This window comes from Psammomys obesus, unplaced genomic scaffold (genome assembly GCF_907164565.1).
Source record: "Psammomys obesus unplaced genomic scaffold, mPsaObe1.curated_primary_1811, whole genome shotgun sequence".
Taxonomy (NCBI): Eukaryota; Metazoa; Chordata; class Mammalia; order Rodentia; family Muridae; genus Psammomys; species Psammomys obesus.
Window position 1 is genome coordinate 821,979 of NW_026596069.1, and position 23,621 is coordinate 845,599.

Below are 23,621 nucleotides of genomic sequence, written 5' to 3' on the forward strand. Positions count from 1 at the left end.
AAAGAAAGAAAGAAAGAAAGAAAGAAAGAAAGAAAGAAAGAAAGAAGAAGGATGGAGTATCATGGCTTGTTTATTTATTGACTTATTGCTTTGTTTTGCTTTGAAAAAGGGACTTAATCTGTATCCCAGGATGGCCTCAAATTCTGAGCGGTTCTCTTGCCTCAGCTTCCTGCATGCTAGAATTAAAGGCATAAACCAAAACACCAAGGTTAACTTGGTATGTTTGTTTGTTTGTTTGTTTGTTTGTTTGTTTTAAAGATTTATTTATTTATTATGTATACATTATTCTGCCTGCATGCCAAAAGAAGGTGCCAGATCTCATTATAAATGGTTGTGAGCCACCATGTGGTTGGTTGCTGGGAATTGAACTCAGGACCTTCAGAAGAGCAGCCAGTGCTCTTAACGTCTGAGCCATCTCTCCGGCCCTAACTTGGTATATTTAAATTAAAACAAGCCATAATTCACTAAATGGACAAATTAAAAGGAAGTTATCAGAGCTAATATTTGTAAAGTATATGGTGCAAGAGTCATACCCTCAATACAAATGAATAGCCATCTTGGAAGCCAAAAGTTAGGAAAGGATATACCATACAACAAACATAACGTCTCCAGGACAGATCCATTAATGTCTGTAAGGCAGATCTGAAGACAGGACGCATCAAAAGAGAAAGAGAGTGGTGTTTTCATTGTGATAAAAGCATCATACCAGCAGAAAACATAATCATTCTAAATCTGTGTATACTAAATAGCATATAGGACATAAAACTTGATAGATCCAAAAGATGACACTTTCACAGTTTTGGTTGCAGATCTTAATACTACCTGTCAGGTCCCAAAGAAACCTGGGACAAGAAACACTCAGGCCCTGTGGCTCCTCTCAGGACTTCTCACTTTGTCCCCTACCCTAAACCTCTCCAGCCCAGGGACTGGGCCTCCCTTCCCCAGCTCCTCTCCTGCATAATCCAGCCATTTTGGCTGCATGCTCCCTTGGTCCTCCTCACTTGGCTCCTGGCTGGCTCCATTTTGGCCCGTGGTCCACACCTCTTCTCTTGGATGTTTGCCCTCTCTCCTCTTCTCTCTCTTCTCTTCTCTCACTCTCTCCCACCCCAGCTCTCTCTTCTCATGGCCAGGTGCAGTCTGGACCCTTCAGGTGCCTCTGGCTGAACACTCCCTCATATCAACTATAAAACCCTTTCCTCAGCCATATCTTGGAGCAGTCGTGTCCTCATTTTTACTCACTACTAACTCATAAAAAGACCAAGTAGACAAAAATAAATAAATAAATAAGCAATAATACTAAAGAAGTTAGATAACCTGGATGAAGTAGGCTCTTAGAGAACATATACCATAAAAACTGACTCGAGAACAAATAGAAAAGCTGAATAGTCTTATAACCAGTACAAGAAGCAGATCAGGAATCAGAAACCGCACAAGAAAGCCAAAGACCAAATAACTTCACTGATGAGTTGTAAAGAAAGCTTAAAGAAAAAAAAAAAGACAATCCTTTGAAAATATTTATCCCCAAAACACAAGGAAAGAATACTTCCTAATTCACTCAGACCAGTGACAGGCAGAAAGAAAGGAAACAACAGATTAGTAATTCTTTAGGGGCAAAGGTGCAAAAACCCTCAACAAAATACTGACAAACCATCCATCAGCATCTTAAAAGGACTAAAACAGGTCCTAGGAGATGGCTCAGTAGGTGAAGACATTTTACCACCGAGCTTGCCACCGAACCTGATGACCTCAGTTGGCATCCTAAGACCCACGCGATGGAAGGAGAGAACTGACTCCTGCAAACTGACCTCTACATATGCATTTATGTGCCCACCATCCCCTCCCCAAACAAATGAATGGACAATTACTCAACAAGCTGGGAAGAGAACTGACCATCTTTAAATGACGGGGAGTGTTTACGAAAAGCCCACAGCTGACAGTGGTGAAAGACTGGAAGCTTCTCCCCTAAGATCAGAAACATTTTCATACAATATTGTAGTAGGAGTCCTAGCTAGGTGGGCAGAGTGGCACCCCTGCACTTCAGAGGCAGAAGCAGAAATATTTCTATGAGTTCAAAGTTAGCAGGCTCTACATAGTGAGTTTCAGGACAGCCGGAGTTATGTAGAAAGTCCCTGTCCCAAAAATCCAAATTAAAAAGGAGAGAGTGCTTTAACCTCAGTTGCAGATGCTCTGATTTTATAAGCAGAAAATGCTAAAGATATAAAAAAAAAAAAGCATTAAACTAATGAACACATTTATTGATGTTGCAAAATATAAGATCAGTGTTTAAAAGTCAGTGTATTTCTTTTCTCAAGATTGTTTTAGATGTTGTCTGTGTTAGACCAGGTGTGGTAATCCAGACCTTCAATTCCAGCACTGGAAATGTAGAGGCAGACAGTTCTCAGTGATTCTGAGGCCTGTCTAGTTCGAGGCTAACCAAGGCTACATGGTGAGACCCTGCCTCAAAAAATTTAAAAAAAAAAAAAAAAAGTGTGTGCATTTTAATTTTTGAGAATTTCATACATCAAGCCCTGCCCCCACCCATGCCAGGCTTTGGCTGCCTCCCTGGCCCAAGCTGTATTTGTGTATGCTGAATAGTGAACAATCAGAAAATGAAACAGCATCAATAAGAATAAAATGAGGAAGCTGGGGAAATGGCTCAGTCAGTAATGTACTTGTCACACAAGCATGAATTCAATCCCCAGCACCCACCTGAAAGCCAGCATGGCAGTGTACATCTATAACCCTAACACTAGGGAGACAGAGACAGGATTCCTGAGGCTTGCTGGTTAGCCTGTCTGAATCAGTGAGCTCCAAATTTAGTGAGAGATACTGTCTCAAAACATAAAATGGAAAGTGGCTGAAGAATGGCATCCAATGAGCAAACACACACAAGTGAATAAAATAAACTTGCTCCTAGAATTCCAGCACAAGGAAGGCAGAGGCTTTCCTGTGGAAAGATCATGAGTTCAAGACCATCTCAGGCTACACCTTGAGTTCCAAACCAGCCTGGGATACATTAGAACCTGTCTCAATAATAAAAATAATAATAATAACAAACACTTAACAATAAACGTAAGGAATCCTGGGGTGGGGGTGGGGAGCTCATGCCTGTAATTCCAGCACCCAGGAAGCTAAGGCAGGAGACCCATGGTGAGTCTGAGATACTCTGAGCTACAGCATGAGACCCTGGTTCAAAAGAAAAAAATGCAACCAAGAAGCTGAAAGAGTCGTATACTCAAAACTATAGAAGGGTTCTAAAATGAACTAAGAAGGTATAAACCCACTGGAAGATGTCCTTTGTTCATGGATTAGGAAGATTTAGCATTGCTAAAATAGTAATTCTCCCCAACCGACCTGAATCTCCAAGGTAATCTCCATCAAAAATCTCTATCCCCAACTCCACTTCTTCAGAAATGCAAAGGCAGATCTGACATTTGTAAGAACTTGCAAGAATCTTGAGCAAACTGTTTGACTGAGAACTTACTAGCAAGCCACAGTAGAACACACCGGGCCCTCACATGAGACCAGAGCTACAAAGGAATGGAAGCAAATTGAATGTCAGGAAGTAAACCCATAACATCTGTCTGCAATAAGGTTTCATATATCCCAGGCTGGCTTCAAATTCACTATATAGACAAGGGTGGCCTTGAACTCCTGACCCTCCTGCCTCTACCTCCCAAGTGGTGGGATCATAGGTGTATGTGACCACACCTGATTTTGTGTAATACCGGTCCTGGAACCGAGGGCCTCATGAACACCAGGCATGAGCTCTCTACCAGTTGAGCTCTCTAGCCTCAAACCTGTAATTTACAATTAATCAATTTGTTGTTGCTGCCGTCGTCTGAGATGGGATCTATTATAATGCAGGTCAAACTGGACCTGTGCCTGCCTCAACCTCTTGAGTGTCGCGTCGTACTGGAACCTAATACCACCCTTACCGATCGCCTAGATCTTAACAAGGCTACCAAGTCTGCTGAAAGGGAGAACAATCTTCTGCATCAACGATGCCGGTAGCAGATGCCCAAATCCCACTGTATTGCATTACTCAGAATGCAAACCTCAGCTGGGCCTCAGTGGACAAGCACTTGCCCAGCACACCTGAGGCCCTGAGTTCAATCCTCAGTGCTAAAGAAAACAAAAGGAGAAAAAGAAAAAAAGAAAGAAAAACTCAAAACTAGCTTGAGGAACTAAAACGCTAAGAAGAAAACAGGGGCAAACCTTCATGGCCTTGGATCTGCTAACGGTTTCCCTTTTTATGCTTGTGTGTCTGTTTGCTTGATAGATAAAGGGTCTCACTGTGTAACCCTAGCTGATCTGTAGAACCACGCTGACTTCAGACTCCTAGCGATCCACCTGCCTCTGACCCCTGGGTGCTGAGATGGAAGGCATGTGCCACCGCAACACTGGTAATTGTTTTTGATGTATGGTGCCCAACGCACAAAGAAAGAAAGAAAGCAGGGCTGGGGAGAGAGCACAGTTGATAATTCACCAGCTGTGCAAGCATGAAGACCCGTGTTCAATCCCCAGCACCCATGTGAAGAGTCTGGTATGGTGGTGCATGCTTGTAACCCCCGCGCTGAAAAAGAAATCGGGATTTCCTGCACTCGCTGGCCAGCCATCTTCAGGTACCCAGTGAGCCCAGGTTCCAGAAAGACTCTGTCCTTAAAGAAATTGTCTTTTAAAAGCCATCCTATGGTGGCTCCAGAGAACTCACCCTCCAGACTGACCTCTGGCCTCCTCCACACACATGCACACACAGGCACACACAAACATACATACATGCATGCATACTTGTACACATAGGTACACACAGAGGAAAAAAAGATAAATTTGGGTGTCATTCAAATTTTAAAAACTGTTCTACATCACAAGACCCTGTCAAAAGAGAGAAAAGGAGAATGGATTAACAGCCAATAGGAGGAGAGAAAACATCTGCAGGTCGTAAGCCTGACTAGGGTCTAGCGTCCTGAATACAAAAAGCCAGCAGAATGCAACAACAAAAACAATCATTGGACTTGGACAAAGGAGCCAGGCCTAGTGGTGCATGCCTGTCATGTGGCACTTTAAAAGGTTGAGTCAAGAGAGCTGTGGGCTCATGTCCAGCCTGTACTACACAGTACGAGCATGAATAAAATAAAGTGAACAAAGGACCTGGACAGACATTCCAAAAAACACACACGATTAGCCAACATGGGAAGCAACTCAGCATTGTAGTCATGGAGAAAGGTGAATCAAAACCACAGCAAGGCTAGCAGCTCCGAAACAGAGCACTCGCCCTGCATTCATAAGAGCCTGTGTCCAGTCCCCGGCACCAAACACCAAACTGAGAAACTGAAGTAGTGTTTCTCAGCCTCTGAGATGCCAGCTTTATTCCCAAAGTCGTAAGAAAGGTTGATACGGGGGCTGGAGAGACGGCTCAGAGGTTAAGAGCACTGGCTGTTCTTCCCAAAGTCGTGAGTTCAATTCCTGGCAACTACATAGTGGCTCACAACCATCTGTAAGGAGATCTGGTGCCCTCTTCTGGCCTGCTGGCATACATGCAGGCAGAAAGCTGTATACATAACAAATAAATAAATCTTAAAAAGAAAAAAGAAAGGTTGATACTGCTGCCAATTGCAACCCTTATTTACTGCTGGGGGAATAGGAAATATTTAGCCAATGTGTCAGACATTTAAATGTGAAAGTATATAATTCAACAAGCCTACCCTGATCAAAATGAAAAAATAAGGATCCGCAAGATAACTCAGCAGGTAAAGGCACTTGCTACCAGACCGTTGATCTTGGTTTGACCCCTGCGAGACCCACATAGAAGAAGAGGAGAACCAACTCCTGAAAGTTGACCTCTGACCTCCACATGACACACACACATACACACACGAGTACAGACAAATAAATGGTTTTTTAAATAATTTAAAAATAATCGAGGTTAGGTGTGGTAGCACATACCCCTAATCCCAGCACTTGGGAGGCAGAGGCAGGCAGTTTATACCTCCTTAAATTTGAGTTCAGCCTGGTCTACACAGTGACTCTGAACCGAGTCTGCTCTACATAGCAAGTTCCAGGCCAGCCAGGGCAACATAATGAGACCTTGTTTCAAAAAAAAAAAGAAAGAAAGAAAGAAAGAAAGAAAGAAAGAAAGAAAGAAAGAAAGATTGAGAACAGGTTTACAAACCAAAACTTACACACAAATTTTCATAATTCCACATGCATAGCCACACATGTCTTACGTGGCACATACGTGCAATGAAACATTGTTCATCCCCAAACAAGAATAAAGTACTGACACATGCTTCAGCATGAACGATCCTTGAAAACATCGCTTTCAAGCGAAATGAGCTGCACACAGAAGGTCGGAGGTTGCGTGATTCCACTCACATGAAGTCTCTACCACAGACAGACCCATACAGGTGGGAAGCGTGCCGACCTCGCCAGGGACTGGGGAGGGGGGGGGTGTGACTGCTGGAGGGCTTGAGGCTATTTGGAGGGTGATGAAAATGTCCCGATTGAGACGGGGTGCACACCCCTGGGAATGCACTCAGAGCCACTGCACCGCCTGTTTGTGAGGGGTCGAAACAGCCAAGGCTTGCTACTGCATTTTACCGCAGTGAAATTCATCAGCGAGTGCACACGAGATTTCCACAACATGGAATGCCTGGCCCTGTTGGCATATGAGGACATTACGGTCACTAGAGAACGCACAGTAAGTCCACTCACACCCTTCACTGGAGTTTACCACTCTCTAAGCCAAAAAACAAGACTCAGCAAGGTACAAAGACAAGAAGACACACCAGTGCCTTAAATTAAATATTGATAGACAGCCAGACAAAAAGGCATGTACAGGGATGGGGGACCCAGCCCAAGAAGACATATGGCTAGGAACCCTGCACGCCCCATGTCTCCTCCCCATCCCATTTTCATCAACAGGACCTTCCTCAGGTCCTGGGCCCTGGGCCCCCTTTCTCACAGCCTCCGTCCCCTAGCAGGAACAAGCCACAGCTAGTCTGACCACAGCCGCATCTCAGCTGTGACCCTGGCTTCCTCAGGCCAGGGCAACCACCTCCCTAAGCCCACGTCCTTGTCCGGGGTAGAGGCTGGCTGCCGTCAGGTGCTGCCCAGCCTGCTGCCCAGAGGGTAACACCTGACCATCACTTCTGAACCAGGGCAACCAGCCTTTTCCTGAAAGTCTGGCACGGCACTGAGTCAAGAACAATCGTAACCCGTTTTTAAGGCTCACCTGGAAGGAAGCCTCAAAGACCAGGAATCAAACCCTGCCCCACCCCCACCCCCCGGGATCTTCCACCACAAGCGTCCATTCCAGGGAGAACAGCTCAGCTTGTGCCCTCTCAGAACCCATTACCTTTCCCCTCTGCCTCCCCTTCATCCCAGAGTCCAGACACATGTATAGGAAGCCTTCCTGCCTCCCGTTCCTCTGACTTGGCCTCCCTCTCCGACCAGAACTCTGTGGGGGCAGCAGCAGGGACCCCACTCCTGAGCCCCGCTCCTTCCTTATTGTCTGACAATAAGGGAAAGAAGCCGCAGCAGCAGAGCTGAGCCCTCTAACAAGCTGGGTTATGGCAACCAACAGGCTTTTGGCAGAGCTCCCTGGGCCGTCTGCATTAAGAAGTCACAGACAAGGGGCTCGAGAGAAGCCCTGAGCTTAAGAGAACTAGCTGCTCTTCCAAAGAACCTGGTTCAAGTCCCAGCACCAACGTGGTGGCTCCCAACTGTCTGCAACTCCAGCTCCAGGGAAACCAACATGCTCACGCTCATACATACATGCAGGCAAAACACCAACACACATAAAATTGAATAAATAATCCAATGCACATAAAATTAAATATAATCATTAAAAAAAAAGACTCACAGACAGGGTTTAGCAGATGGGGAAATAAATAGAGGTTTAGTGAGTTAAAAGATTTGTTCCAAGCCATACAGTTGTGCTGTGGGCAAACACAGAGAGCCCTAACCCGGGTGCCTCTCCACTGCTTCAAGGGAGCCACTCACTGTATTTGACAGTGTCAAGGCCCCATCTAACCGCCCTCCTCAGCTGAGGGGCCAGACCAGTTACAGCCCACCGTGCTGGAAGGTCTTTCTACTGAGTGGGCACAGCACACAGAAGTTAGTTGTCACTGGCTGACTCCCTCTGACCTCAGCCCTCCCCTGGCCAGTGCCCACATGTGCCCACAAGCCCAGCCCTAGCTGCTCCTCCCCTGCCTTGACCAATGTACCCACCACCAGCTCAAGGCCATACCCATGGGTTGCCCATCACTCCAATTTTAAGATTAGCACTGCTGGGCTGGAGAGATGGCTCAGAGGCTAAAAGTCCTGGCTGCTCTTCCAGAGGTCCTGAGTTCAATTCCCAACAACCCCACACGGTGGCTCACAACCATCTATCATGAGATCTGGTGCCCTCTTCTGGTGTACAGGTGTACATACAGACAGAACATTATATATGTAATAAGCGAACAAATAAATCTTTTAAAAAACAAAGATTAGCAATGTTGTGGGGTGTTCTTATCACGAACATGTGGAGGTGCTATTCTTGTCAGGCTCAGGCCCTGACACTTGCTGTGGCCTGCTGCTGCCACTCCCTGTCCTCCCCAAGACACCGGAGGAAATCATCACTGCCTCAAGAAGATGCAGGACCCTGAGACTCAAAAGAGGGGGAGTGATTTGCCCAGGATCACACAGACTAAGAGGTGAAGCTTGTCTATCCCATATTTTTCTTACACCCCAGATCTCCTGGGCTTTTCTGGTTTACTCCAGGACCAGACATACTGACCTGTCACCACTGAGTTACTAAAACATACCCAGTTCCCAGGAGGGGCTCTGAGCGGCCCCGAGTGAGTGAGTGATGGCCAACAGCGGTTGAGCAGGGCAGATGGTGTGATAGGACACAGAGGGTGAATGGAGGCAGGTCTGGGCACACAGCATGCACACTCTAACAGCATCACTTACCACCTGAGGAAGGCAGGGCGGGAAAGCCCAGAGCAGTGGCCAACAGAGAAAGGAAGAAGGAATTAGTGAGCGGGAAGTCTGGAGGCAGCCTGGGACCAGGACTAACCCACACCTGTTCTTCCACTCGCTGGCCTGACAGGAGGGAAGGGGTGAGGAGAGGCCCCCTAAGCTGTCAGGGGCATGGCCTCTCAGGAAGGCCACATCTGGGCTTTCAAAGGAGATATGGAAGAGCAGATAGCCTTTTGGTAGAGCAAAGCACAGAGTCTACCACAGATCAGGCTGTGATCCCATCCTGGTGGCACATCTATCTGCCGTGTCTTAAATTCCCGTGTGCCTTAGCTGGGCAGTGGTGACACAGATCTGCAATCCCAGCGCTGGGAAGGCGGAGGCAGCTGGATTTCTGAGTTCAAGGCCAGCCAGATTTACAGAGTGAGTTCCAGGACAGCTAAGGTTACACAGAGAAACCCTGTGTGTGTCGGGGAGGGGGGGTTCCCATGTGCCTCAGCTGTTCTCACCGCTCTTCTTAGGAGCCAGAACCGAGGCAGAGGCAATGGATAAAACCAGGACAGGGTCAAATTTAGAAGCCAGGACGCCCACCGCCCACATCTGCTAAAAACTGACCTTGATCAAGAGTTTCAGCAAGAAAGATGGCTGGCTACAGGGTGGTCCCTCAATAACAGAGAGCCAGTGAGAACATATGTCCCCTTGACAGGCCCCAACTCACATGTCCATGAAGATCTGTGTTGAGCAGCATCAGGGCACAGGTGAGCGTGTGGATCCCATCTGTACAGAACACAATGGCATTCTCAGTGTGCCGAGCCACTCCCTCCCATCCGGAGCCTCCCACCTGCCTCACCATAGAGCCAGCCTAGAGCCAGACAGAGGAAGCTAGACATCTCCCCCCAGGCACTTCAGGGCCTGCGTGATGCTCAAGCCCCCAGGGTCCCTGCCCACCCTAAGCCAGCACTAGCCCACATGTCTGCCTGTTGCAGACAAATTCACCTTGAACCTTAGACCTAGGAAAAGCTGTGGACCCCAAGCCACGTCCCTACAATAGGAACAGGGGAGTTGGTCCATCCCTTCCATCCATATGGCAAGTCCTGTCCCTGCAGGGGACCCACAGAATTGTGACAGCAGACACGGAGCATGCAGAGCTAAAGGACTGAGTCTAGAAAGGACTTACAGGCACTGGGAGTGGAATGGCAGTGAGCAGGACATTTGGACTTTCTTGTCTAGCAGCTCATCTCATATTCACTGAACATCTATGTAGTCCTGGCCGTCCTGGAACTCTCTAAGTGGTCCAGGCTGGCTTCAAACTCAGAGATCCACTTGCCTCTGGCTCCCTCCAGAGTGCTGGGATTAAAGGCGTGTGCCAATTCCGACACCACCACCCGGCTATTGTATTTATTCAATCTTAATTGAGCACCTACTCTATGCCAGGGCCTACGGCCCACCTGGGCCTGCCTGAAAGTGAAGCAAAGGTGGCTGGTGGGTCAGGCTGGGAGAAGGCCAGGGCTCAGCTAAGCAAGGAGGATGGAGGTGGATCGGGGAGTGCTGTACCTTCTGAAGTGCTGTTGTCTGGGTTACACTGGCAGTACCGGCGAGAGAAGTGGGTGAGGATCCGTTCTCGCTCCTGCGTCTCACCCATCAGTGGGAAGGCCTTCAGGAAGGTTCTGGAATGCAATTTAAGGTTGCCGAGTGAATCAGAGTGAATCTTTGCTTCAATCATCTCACTGGAATAGAAGACTTGTCCCCACACACAAGCATACACATTGTTCCTGTACTAAGGTCTAGATACTCTCTGCAGGCCCAGGCAGAACCTTAGCCCTCCAAGATGACCTCTGGATTCCAAGACCTCCCTCTCACCCCTGTAGCACCCTTCTAGAAGCAGGAAGAGTGGTACATATGAACAAGACAGATGAGAACGTCAGAGCCAGCATCAGCCCCGGAATGCCAGCCCCACCCATCAGCACGCTCTTCAGTTTTTCCTGATCCCCTACTGCCCATCAGCTGAGCCCTGGACCCACCCCCATTCTCACTCCTCCACCCAAGGCTGAGCTGCACTAAGTCTCTGTGGTTTGTTCTTCATTTTTGGGGGGAAGAATTGTTTGTTTGTTTGTTTGTTTTCAGACTGCGTCTCTCTCTCTACATAGCCCTGGCTGTCCCAGAACTTCCTGTATAACCGACATGCTACCTCTCCCGACCATCTTCATATTCTGGTCAGAACTTCGCTATTCTGGTCCTCTGAACCAGAGGACCCTCTGTGTGTCGCTGGGGACCCTCTGCGACACACTTTCCATCTAGTAGTCCCTCTCAATACCAAGTTCAAAGGTCAGTTCTCCTCTTAAGGACACCTGGAAGCTGATCCCAAAACCAGAGGAACTGGAAGATGGGGCCATGGGACTGTTAGCCAGGGGGTTGGTGAGAAGGGAAACTCCAAGCCAAACATATATGCTGTATGTTAGCATATAGGCAGCCTGCTTCTAGGTTGCCTAGCAACCTATGATGGCATCACGTGCTGCCAGGTGTGTGGCACACACGTTTCAGCTGCACACCAGATATAAAAGGACCCACCTGCCACCTCATCTCTCTCTTGCACTCTCTCTGCCTTGGTTTCTCTCCCTTTCTCTCCTCTCTGATTTTCTTTCTTGGGGGCCTCCCCACCATCCCCTTCTTTCTCTTCTCCTATGCTCTCCCACTGTCTCTCCCTAGCTCTCTGTCTCTGTCTCCCTACCCGGTACAATAACTCTCTTATCAGATCTGTTGTGCATGTGGCTTTTTTATTTATATTATTACAGAACCTGTTTGTGCCTCTGTCCTGGGTTTACGAGATGACATGTCTTAATTTTGCTGTGGTTTCTTTGGTAGTGTGTGGCCCAAAGTACCCGTGATGTCACTTCACTAAGCTCTTTCTGAGAGGCCTAAGGCCCCCTGAGACCTACGGCCAACCTTTTCCCTGGAGGCCTCCAAGGCACACCAAACTTCAGAGCACTCCAGAAATTCAACCCTAAGTGATCTACTTTTATGCAAAAACATATCCCATCCAACAGCTGCCTTTCCTCCTCTCGCTGTCTCACCTGTCCCCTGTCCTCTTCCCAACGTGTTCCCTCAATACTCCACTGTACTTTCTTTTTATTTCACTTATTTAATTATAAGTATATTTGAGTCCCTACATGTATGTCTGTGCACCACATGTGTGCAGTGCACACAGGGGTCAGCAGAGGGCAGAAGATTCCCCTGGAACTAGAATTACAGACAATTCTGAGCCACCCAGTGGGTGCTGGGAATGAAACCAGGGTCCTCTGAAAAAGCAACTGAGCCATCTCTCCAGGCCCAATCCATTGTACTTTTTGTTTGTATGTATGTTTGTTTGTTTGTTTGTTTGTTTGTTTTTTCCAGTCAGGGTCTCTCTGTGTATAGCCCTGGCTGTAGACCAGACTGGCCTCAAACTCACAGAGATCTGCCTCCCAAGTGCTGGGACTAAAGGTGTGTCCTACCACACCCTGCTCCACTGTACTTCCAAATCCCAGATCCTGCTTCGCAGTGGCTCTTTACCAAGCCCCAAGCCTCCCCCTGCATACTCTTGACTATACCGCAGGCTCAGCCCCACCATTGCCTTCATTCTCTCTGTGTGCCTCAGCTGCTTTCTGCTCTATCTCCTGACACTCTTCAGCATGAGTGTCCTTGCTCATTCCACTGCTTCCTCAGGCCTGTCCTCTCCCCCGACCCCTTGAAGCCTGCACGTCTCTGGATTAAAGGCTGCTAGCACACTACTACAGCACAGCCTCACAACCGAGTGCCTTATGTGGCTCTACAGGTTCTAGACAGACAAGCCTCACTCTGGCGGCCCGCTGTGCAAGGCCCTCCAGCCCAGCACCACTGCCTCAGATGACACGCCAATCCCACTAACACTGTCTTTCTGAGCGCCCTCATTTTGGTGCAATCCAAAGGCTCAGCTCAAGATGGCTCTGCTTGGAGTAGAGCCATATACACCCCACCCCAACAGTCAGCAGTGAGCTTCCTCAAGCTACAGATAAAGCACCAAGGACCTCAGGCCCATGATCTCAGGTGGAGACGGCCGAATGGAGGTGGGATGATGTGTGACAGCCACCTTTTCCCTGGGTGCATTGCCGACAAAGCCCAAGGGCAAAAGGCAGTACTCTAGATCCTTTGGAGGGGCTGGAGAAACAAACCCAGATGCAGGTGTGAAGTGGGCTTCAAAGCGAAGCAGAAAGCCTCCCAAAGGCGGAGGGAGACAGTTGTGCTGCAAGGAGGTGGCAGTGAGGATTCAGTCCCAACGACATGGCTCCCCATGCAAGGCTGAAGCTCAGAGCCAGCCCCGAGAGATGTCACGTTTCAGAGCTGCCCTCCTCAGCCCAGCCCTGCCTGGGTTAAGACTGTGTCTCATGTTCCTCTCCAATTGCCTTGTAAAGGAAGGGTTGTACAAAATAAGAGAAAGAATAGGTGCTGGAAAACCAAGAGGGAAAAAGACAAGACAAAACAAACAAACAAACAAACAAAAAAACGGAAGCAGAAGCAGACACAAAGTGAGGAGTGGAGAGCCAACAGCTCCATGAAGAAAGCATGAGGAGGGAGTTTGGATCCCCAGAGCCTGTAGTTGGCAGGTGAGCACATTGGCCACCCATGATCTCAGTAACAGAAGTCAGAGAAAAGTGTTCCTGGAGCAAGCTGGCTTGCCAGGCCAGTCACGTCTGTGAGCCCTGGATTCATCTGATCGACTTGACCTCAAACAACAGGGTGGAGAGCAATTGAGGAAGACTCCCAAACATCAACCTCAGCCTCCACACACAAGTTCCCACACGTGCCAACATACACACGTGCACACACACACACACACACACACACGAATGCACAGGCACATACACAATGCCCACACAAACATGCACACTCAGATGCACACAGGCACATGCACACGAATGAATCACAAATACACTAAGGAAAAAAAGAAAGAAAAACACATATACAGGATTTAGACGAGTAAGTGAAAAGATGGGGGGGCCCACGGAGAATTAGAATATATTTTAAAGTGTAAGTTCGATGTAAATTCTAGAACTGTAAAATGTAACTGAGAATAAAAACTGAATGAGCTTTGGGGGTAGGCACGCATGTGCAGTATGCGTGCACGCATGGGGGACGGTGCTGGAATTTGTGTTGGCACATGTGCGCGCATGTATACACAGAGACCAGAGGTGGACACCAAGTGCCTTCCTCAGTTGCTTTCCACTTCATGTATTGGGGTGAAGTCTCTCATTTGAAACGAGAGAGCTTGCTGATGTGGCCAGCCGGCTTTAGTGTTTCCTCTCCGTGTCTTCCTCCCACACACTGGGATTACAGACAGACATCACGCCCACCTAGCATTTACACAGATGCTGCAGGCCCTACCTTCTTTGGACATGACCCTTAGCTCTGAAGTGTTTCCCTTCCCCACTCAGGTCAAGTCAGGCCTGACCTGGCATCTTTCTGTTGATACTGGGCTACATCCACCCATCGCACCCCTCCTGCTCCCAAGGCCCACACCTCACCCTCCTGAGGCCCAAACAATGAAATAGTGCAATCAACTCCCCTTTGCCATCAAAGTAGGCCAGGGGTAGCCAGGTGATGGTAAGGCAGGCCTTCAATCCTAGCACTCAGGAGGCAGAGGCAGGTGGATCTCTGTGAGGTCAAGGCCAGCAAGTTCTGTGTAAGCAGGGCTACACAGAGAAATCCTATCTCAAAATAAAATAAAACAAAACAAAAAAGTAAGCCAGGAGAGTAAAGACCCGTGGCGTCTGGAGAGCAGAAAGTGCTCCATACAGGCAAGCCCTTGGCCTCCTTTTCATCCTAAAGAGCTGTGACTATATTCCCACTTTCATGTCCCTCGGCACCCATCCCCTTAGCTGGCATCCACTGAGTGGCTGAACAGCTGCTACCCATAGGTTTCCTTTCCCACAGCTTTACCAGAGGGGGTCAAGAGACTTGCTGGAGTAGAAATATTGTATTCTGGATTACAAAGACAGATAGCTGGAATGACCAACTAGATGTGCCGGTCCACCAGCCGTGGGTACTGTCCATCCCAGCCCCACTGACCTGAGTGCTCTGTCCAACGTGAGGCCTGAGAAGTCGAAGAAACTGAGGTACTCCCCAGCGACCAGCCTGCTGAACTCATTGCTGCCAAGAGAGTATAATGAGATGTCAGTTAGAAGCAGGTCCCCAGTCCCGGGGCATCAAGTGCTGGGAAAGCAGGCCCCAGGGTACCCTTAACCACCACCCAGATCTACCCAGACCCCAGGCTGTCTCTCCTCTGGTGACTCAGCTCGGGGAGATCAACCTTGGCCTGGAGGATCGGGAGATGCTGTCTCAGCCAGCTCAGGTAAGAGCCTGCCCAGTGAGGGGATGCAAGTACTCCCAGCAGAGGAGATGAAACAACATCACATCAAGCAGGAAGCAGAGATGAGGGAGGGGCAAGGCCTCGGGGCACGGGAAGGATCGGGGCACGGCTGCAGATGCTAAGACTGAGAAGGTTGAGGTGTCAGAGCTCAGGGACAAGGACGGGCTGGCTGAATTCCTGTGCAGGTAACCTTGTAAGAGCGTGGAGTTTCGAGACCTGAGCGCCTTGAGAAGCAGGTGCAGGGAGTTTGGTGCGGAGGGGCGTGCCTGTCACTTCAGCACTAAGAGGTAGAAGGATCCGGAGCCTGGGACCAACCTGCCGACATGATGAGACCGTGTCTCAAATAAATAAATAAATAAATAAATAAATAAATAAATAAATAAATAAAAGTTCTGAAGGCAGAAATGGGCTGAGGATGTGGCTCAGAGTGTTTGTCTAGTGTGCATAAATGAAGCCCTGGGTTCAATCCTCAGCAAGGCAGTGTTCAAAGGAGCGGGAGTCAAGGTCATAGTGAGCTTGAGGCCCGATCGGGCTAAAGGGATAGCTCAGTGGCTAAGCGCACTCACTGCTCTTCCGGAGGACTTGACTTTTGGTCCCCAGCACCCGTGTCAGGTGCCTCACAACTGTCTCAATCCAGCCACAGTGGCTGCCTGTGGCCCTCTTCTGGCTTCCCGGGCATCTGCGTACAAGTGGCACACAACCACACGACGCTCACAGCCACACCCACAAATAAAAAAAGGGTTTCTCTTGATGTGTAAGCCCAGGGCAGAGCTCTGAAAACAGCCCCACTAAGGTTCCAGATTGAGGAAAGAGCTGGTGAAGAGGGCAGGGCTGGGTCCTCCAGGAGGCCAAGGGAGAACAGGCTCCGTGAAGCCTAAAAAGAAGACTTTCGAAGAAGTTTCCACTGATTCTAATTAATCCTCAAGCTTTCCTTCCCACTGACAGGGTTGTGGGAACTAGAGGGATATGTGAAATAACACCACACCCACATTCAAAATGCGGGAGATTTTCTGGGACAAGGCTTGTGAACGGAATGGCATCGTATCTGAATCTGCGTCCAGGAGCGGAGAGGAAAGCTGTGGTACGACAGAAGAAGGTCAAAGCCGAGGTCTGGGTATGATGTTACACACCTACCATCCCAGCTTTGGGGAAGTTGAGGTAGGAGAATTTGGTGACCAATGTGGGATACACAGTGAAACCTCAAAGCACTTTAAAGTTCCATAATGAGTATATGAAAAGTATAATGTTTGTCTGCTTTGTGTGGGTATAAAGTGTTCGTAATGAAAGCCTTGAAACAGAGAGGAGTGGCAGGCTGAGTCAATGCTGTTGAAGCAGCCATCCACTTGCCACAGCCTAAGCCCTTGGTGCTTGGAAAGAGACGTTTCTAGAGAGATCACAGAACAGCAAGAACCCACTGAGAGGGGCTAAGAAAAGAACTGAAGGGACAGAAGCTACCCAGGACAGAAAACCTGAGAGTTGGAGATGAGGAGTTGGGAATTTTTTTTTTTTCTCTCCTTTTTTGAATGGGAGAGGAAAGCTGTGGAAATTGCTAGAGGAGCCTGCAGAGGGCGCCATGGAAACATGGCAGGAGCTGGTCCTCCCAAGAATAGAATATCTTCAGATTCTATCTGCCTGGAAGATGTTCAGCTGGGCAGAGGAGTCTATGAGTTGTGGTTTTTAGAAAGGGCTCCTGGGAACCCACTGCCTAAGGTACAAGAAAGCTTCAGAGGGTGCAGGAAGGGCACCTAAAACCCGAAGCCCTCATCTCAGCCTGACCCACATCTGATTATCTCCCTTAGCTTTGTGACTAGCACAGGAGGCTGGCCAGCCCCACCCACCTCCAGGTCTTTCTGGAGTGGTGGAGTCCCTGTGGACAGAAGGGCCAATGCAAGGGTCACACCATGCTCAAACAAACTCCGCATATGGCGTCCACATCTCCCTCACATACACACCCCAGCTCACCAGTCCTTCCGGGACTTCTGCATGGCTAGTGGCCTTTGCACCCAGTCTGAAGGTTGTGCCCTGTGCTTTGGGTGTCTGGTCCTCTCAGCTGGTCCCAGTAAAACAGCTTTGATGAAGAGGGGCACACTTTTTCACCCCAAATCGCTCACAGGCTCTCCCCTCCACCTGGCCCCACTGAACAGAACTCCAGTCCCCATCTAGTTACTCTGTCCTCTCTACTTGCCTTTCACATCCCCCATCCCGATCCAGCCCTGAGGGGCCGCCTTGTCACCACCCCCTCCCTGACAGCAGCCACCTTCGCCCAGGCAGCCCAGAAAGGAAACAGATTTAGGGCGAGGTCAAGAATGAGGACAGTGACAGACAGCGGCATCCTGGAAGGCCTGGTGAGAGCTCCCGGCACCAGCCAGCCCTTTCCGGCTGAGGAACACGGTGGGTTTGCTTTGCCCTGGGATGGAAGCTGGGGAGACCCGCTCACTTCTTTCCCAGCTGCCGGGCCACATCACAGCGCTGGAAGCCTTCGAGGTGGTAGAGGCGGCGGGCCAGCCTTCGAGCGGCTTCGCTGACCCCCTGGCACCCGTTGGCCAGCGGGTCTGTGCCACCGGGCTCCAGCCCCTCAGAGCTGCTCAGCTCTGAGTCCGAGTCCGACAGGCCGTCTTTAAGGCTGGTGTCACTGCAAATGGAAAGGATGGGATCAGAGGCCCTGTGTTCCACTAAGAGGGACCCCCAGTCTCTGAAAATCCACTGGGACCCCAGAGCAGAAAAGGCAGCAACACTGCAGCAGGGGCTCATGGAACTAGACTTCCAGAGAGTGGTTCAAAGGAAATCAGACCGGCTGTGGCCCTCAGCACAGAAATGCGACCTGCTCTGAGCGAGAAGGATGAAAGAGCAGTATGGGAAGTCAGCAGAGGTAGACAGGGTGACCTTGTGAGGGCCGGTGGATTGTGGACTCTGTCATCCCCGAATGCTCTGCCTCCTCTGGGTCTCAGTTCCCCTACCTTCTCCCGTCTTAGAGCCCCACCACCACTACCACCACCTCACCTGGCAGAGTTTAGCAACTTGTCTGTGTCCTCATCATCCTCATCGTCCCCTCCTGAGCCCCCAGGCCCATCTTCATGGAACCCATTGGGCACCGATGTGAGAGACAGGTGGCTGAGAACATTCTCCGAGCGGCTGCTGGAGATAGACCGCCGCAGGGGGCTGCCCAGCTCCCCATCACTGCCACCACCGGCTGCCCCCTGAACCCCTTCGGGCCCCATGTCCCCAATGCCCAGCCCGGCCCCAGGCTCGGGGCTGTCTCGAGCCCGCTGCTGGATGAGAGGCGTGAGGGGGGCTTCGAAGCTGACACAGCTGTCGCTCTCGTCAGTGAGGCTCAGCACATCCAATGAGTCCAGGCTACTATACTGGGTGCCCCGCAGCAGCTCTGACTCCAGAATCTTCTCGAAAGTGGCGCTGAAGCCATCCCGCACATCTGGCTCCCCAGGACAATCCAGCCTACAGAACACAAGCGCATAGTCACCATCCTGCCCAGATGTCCCCCACACTAAGGATAACTACCACACCACCAGTCTCTTTGTCTAGGAGCTGAACACACACACATACACACACACACACGCGCCCCATGCATACTCATACACTCCTGTGCATATACAAATGAAAACACACACAGACACACACACACGTTCACACTCCAAATGTACAGGCTAGACACACATATATGCACACAGGCACACACACGTGGCCCCCTTGTATATATTGGTGTAAAGGCAGGAGACACATATGAGTACCCCCATATGTATTTACACATGCCTGTGTACTAGGCTAGGCAGGCCTACAGATATGCTCTTCAAGACTCCTGTATGTAATCTTCCCAGCCTGCCCGGCCTTTCGACATTCCCACGCCCTCCTCCTTGTCCAGTGCACCATCTCTATCTTCTGCTGAGAAGCAGACTGTAACACCACTGACTATGACCGATGCCAGGTCTCTGGTACAACCTGCTCAGAGTCCCAGGAAAGTTCCTTGGGAAGGACTAACACCCAAAGCCTGCACACAGGGCCATTGTGGGGTAGAATGGGCCACGTCCAGACATTTGTGTGGACTCAAAGCTCAACCGTCAGCAGGGAGAGACAGCCCCTCATAGAAACTGTTCATTAGGGTTTGTAGGGGTCAAAAACTCGGGTTACAGCAAGCCTGCTGGCCTCTGAATTCCCCTTCAGGGCTCTGTCTTTTCAAAACACCCAGAAGCTGGAAATGGGGACAGGAAATCTCAGACTTCTAGAGAGACCATGTCGCCAAAAAGCTAGAAATGTGTGATGAGTGGGTATCCCAGGATACCCACTCACCCCAGCTGAGGGTCCTCAGCATCTGGACAGAGACTCCTGGGAGCATCATCTTCCTGTGTTGGTCCACTAGCTCTCCAGGGCCTGGATTCCATGGAATCTTCCAGAATGTTCTCATCTTGTCCCAAGGCCAGGCCATTGGTGAGAGAGGGGCTGAGGCCAGGCAGGGTCACATCTAGGTCTCCCATGGGCTCCATGGTGCCTGTCTTCTCACTGCCCAGACTGCTTATGTGGCTGCTCAGGCTTTCGCTGGCTGCCTTTCCATTCTGGACCCCAGGCTCCTCTTCAGGCTCCAGGCTGTGGTCCTGGATAGCACCCCCTTCCTCCCGCAGCTCACATGGGAGCTTTTCTTCATCCATGGCAGTCACTGCTTCCACTGGTCCCAGCCAGCCCTAGGGCTCCAAAACTCTTGGCAGAAGATGGAGAGAAAGACAGAGTTAGGCAGGCAGGGCAAGAGTCAGAGGATCAAAAGCCCTGTGAAACCAGTGCTGGGGCAGCCTGTCAGGCGAAGGTGGCCATGATGATCTCCTTAGTAACTTTCTGTTGGAGAATGGGCTCAGGTTGTGATAGCCTCACTTTGGTGGCAGGCTAACCACCCTCATCTCTCTTCTGGCCCCTAGCTAGGCCCTTGAGGTCTAGCCCCTGCCTTCCCTATTACTTCTTGGGTCTCTGTATGTTCTTCAGAATTCTATGGATTCTGAAGTCTTTTGAGGAAGACCCAGATAGTGAGGAACTGAGCAAGTGTTCAGCAGCTCTTGAAAACCCCTCTGTATTCCTGCTAGTGACAGGAGACAAAACCCCAAGCTGGTCCTCGCCAGCCATGTGCCTCTCTGTGCGTTCTCACATTTGTAACTAGGGGAGGGAATTGTTCCAGGAGTTGCTTTTCTAAAGGGGGGGGGCACTAAGAAAGAAGTCATGGAAGTGAACAGAAGTGCACCTTGATCCTGACAGGGAGCGTAAAGCCCAGAGACATCTGTCAGCCACAGGGGGCACAGCGGGAGCCGCTGTCCAGGGTGCTGGGCGGGTGCGGTGCTGTGCAGACTGAGGCAGCCCTAGTATCTGAGGCAGTGCTAGTATCTGACGAGGCTAGAAGGAGGAAGGAGTTCAGGGCTCCCTCCCCCGCCCCCAGCAGGAGTTCACCCGCAGTCTTCAGGAAGAACTCAAGGAAGACTTTGAGAAGCACCCTGGGGAAGGTGAAGTGGGAGGAACCACACCCGGCTCTATCCAACCTCCCATCCTAGCTAGGAGGGCGGAAGCTATGTGCCCTGGGCTGTGGCTTTATTCCTCCATGCTCTCCTCTCTGCCCCAGCCCCCTGTAGTCTGGGCTACCCTCCTTAGTGACCTCAGGCAGAGACACGACCAGCCCTGCTCCCAACACCCTGGAAAACTGCTGAGAAGCAAGTGCCTGGGCCTTTCCTCTCTTTCTGGTTTGAGTTACTTCCTTACTCCACTCTGGGAGCCTCGGTGGTCCCCAGTATCCAGCCTTCTTCCTGAGAGGTCTACCTGGGTTCAGGAGAAGCTGGAGAAGGAGAGAGAGAGTCCAGCTTTCTGGGCTGCAGAGTGGAGATGAGGACGTGAACCCCTCTACCTACTGCTTCTGAGCCTCACCTGGGGCCTTGGCCCACCAGACCTGCCCCAGGCCCCTGACTCAGACATGTAGGAAAAAGCAGGAGGACTTTGTACCCATGTGAGCCCAGAGAGGAAAGTGAGTTCTGCTCTCTGGAGTCTCCTGGGCCTTTGAGGGGAGCTCAGCTACTACAGGCCAGTTAAAAATCATTTAACTGATCAGAAGATGACTGGAAAGAGAGAGATCTGTGCCCTCGGCCCAGCCCATCGTCACTGCCTAGAGTTTTGTTTGTTTGGGTTGAGACAGGATTTCTCTACATAGACTACCTACAGTTCAAACCACCGCACTAAATTCAGATTTTACATACACACATACACACACACAGAGAGAGAGCGACCCACAGATTTAAAACATCTTCAAGCCAAGCTCTCAGCCACCAGGCCTTGATGCTGGGCCAGGAACCCTCGGGGCTCAGCACTGAGTCTTTCTGGTCTGCCCTATATCCCTGTCGCTGCCATTGCTACTTCTCTTGGTTCCCTCCAGTGGCACACCCGGAAGAGAGCAGGAGGTCACCTCCTCAACTGAGACTCCAAGGGGAACACAGAAGAGAGGGAGTGGGGGCTTGTAGCCCGCTGCCTGAGTTCGGATCCTCCAGCCATCTCATCAACCCAGGCCAGCAAGGCACTGACTCAGGGCCGCAAGGCTTGAGCTAAACTGTCAGGGTATCTCAAACTCCTGTGCTGAGGCACAGAGGTGGAGCCTGGCAAGGTGGGGAGTGCTCAGGTTAAGGTCCTGCCTAATCTCCCTGAAGTCACTTAAGTGTGTAAGTGGTTCTACCTGATGCCCTAGCTACAAAACACCAAAGCTAGAACTATGGACAAATCAAGGGCTTCTTGGGTGACCCTTCTGGTACTCTGTAACTTCTAGAAACTGTTTCAGGCTATCCCACACCTACCTGCCCTGCCATGTCCCCCTTAAGCTTCTTTCAAGCAGGACAGAGTTTCTGCCAGTACTGGGTACTGGCCCATGTCCTCAGTTCCCGGGGCTGGACAGACAAGAGGCAGCATTGAGCTCTACTGTAGGCAAGGGGCCAGAGTCCCTTCCTGGGCTGAGGGCCAGTAGAGCACAGAGTAGTCGAAATTTGGGAGGATGCACAAAGGGATGTTTCAAGCCAAAAGGTATGAAACAATGTTCCAGGTCCTCACCAATGTGGTCCTCCACATGATGTGACCAGGGACTCACCCTCGCCTCCCTGGCCTGTAGGAAGCCATCCATGGAATAAAGCATTCCCTCTGCTCTCTTCCCCCAGAGTGGGTGAGTGATGCTAAGGTCAGGGGTGCTGAGGGGGTGGCTATCTGCAGAACGGCAGACAGCAAACTCCTCAGGGTGCGCAGCAGCTGAGCTCAACTCTGGAACTCAGGGGAGACTGAGGCACATGCCTGGGAAAAGCTTTGTCTGAAATCCCACTGCACATGATCCGGTCTCCCTCTGCAGCTGGAAGGACTAGAGGTGCAGGCTGAAACCTCCCATGAGATCATGGCCCCAAAACCTCAACTGAGGGAGTCAGCCCGAAGCAGCGGTTCCTGCTGCCTCCAGCCCTGCTGGCCAGAGCAGAGAGGAGCTGGGCCACTGAGCATCTGTCTCAAGGAGACAAATGACAGGCTGGCAGCATTCAAGGCCCCCTGTGGCCCTCCTCTCAGCCTGATCCAAGCCCCTTTCCAGGAGCCTCTCACTACCCACAGCCCTTGGCATGACCTTGAGCTCTCAATGGCCTCCTTTCAGCACCAGCTGAGATGGAGACCATAATGACAGTAGAAACCCTCAAGCCAGGGGTGAGCCACACACTTGCTGGGTGCCAACTGCTCCCCAGATAACCCTGTTCCCTTCCCCACTTCCCCCGTGGCAGCTGGAGGGCACTGCAGAAGCAGAGCACACTGAACGCCTCCCTCCTCCGTAACCCCCCAGCAATTCCCATCACCCTTAAATGAGAAGCCAGTCTCCCCAGCGTGGCCTAAAAAGGCCCTGCCTGAGCTCATTCTGCTGTCTCCTCCCCAGCCACACTGGCCTCTTTCTGCTCCCCAAGCTCATTCCCACCTCAGGGCCTTTGCACCAGCTGTACCCTTGGCCTAGAATGTTGCTTCCCTAGATCACTCAGTGATTGCCTTTTCTTCCACTCAAGGCTCAACCACAAAGCTGGCCTCCCACCCCCAATAGAGACCCCGTGTGACTACCTAGTGACAGACTACCCCTCTGAGATTTAGAGTGCCAAGGAAAACAGAAACTCTTTTGGTTTGGTTTGGTTTGGTTTGGTTTGGTTTGGTTTGGTTTGGTTTGGTTTGGTTTGGTTTGGTTTGGTTTTGGTTTGGTTTGGCTTGGCTTGGCTTGGCTTGGCTTGGCTTGGCTTGGCTT

At 50.5% G+C, this 23,621-nt stretch overlaps 1 protein-coding gene across 2 annotated transcripts in view; it reads right to left on the reverse strand.

Annotated features, from left to right (window-relative positions):
• The window catches only part of Psd2 (pleckstrin and Sec7 domain containing 2), a 48,794-nt gene that overhangs the window by 15,987 nt on the left and 9,186 nt on the right, over nucleotides 1-23,621 (reverse strand). For both annotated transcript variants that reach the window (XM_055625705.1, XM_055625706.1), the window contains 6 exons: nucleotides 19,649-20,053; nucleotides 18,347-18,799; nucleotides 17,784-17,978; nucleotides 15,046-15,126; nucleotides 10,519-10,631; nucleotides 9,683-9,741 (listed from right to left, as the gene is read on the reverse strand). In XM_055625705.1, coding sequence (XP_055481680.1) covers nucleotides 9,683-9,741; nucleotides 10,519-10,631; nucleotides 15,046-15,126; nucleotides 17,784-17,978; nucleotides 18,347-18,799; nucleotides 19,649-20,004 — 1,257 coding nt within the window. In that variant the 5' untranslated portion in view covers nucleotides 20,005-20,053. The remainder of the gene's footprint in view (nucleotides 1-9,682; nucleotides 9,742-10,518; nucleotides 10,632-15,045; nucleotides 15,127-17,783; nucleotides 17,979-18,346; nucleotides 18,800-19,648; nucleotides 20,054-23,621) is intronic.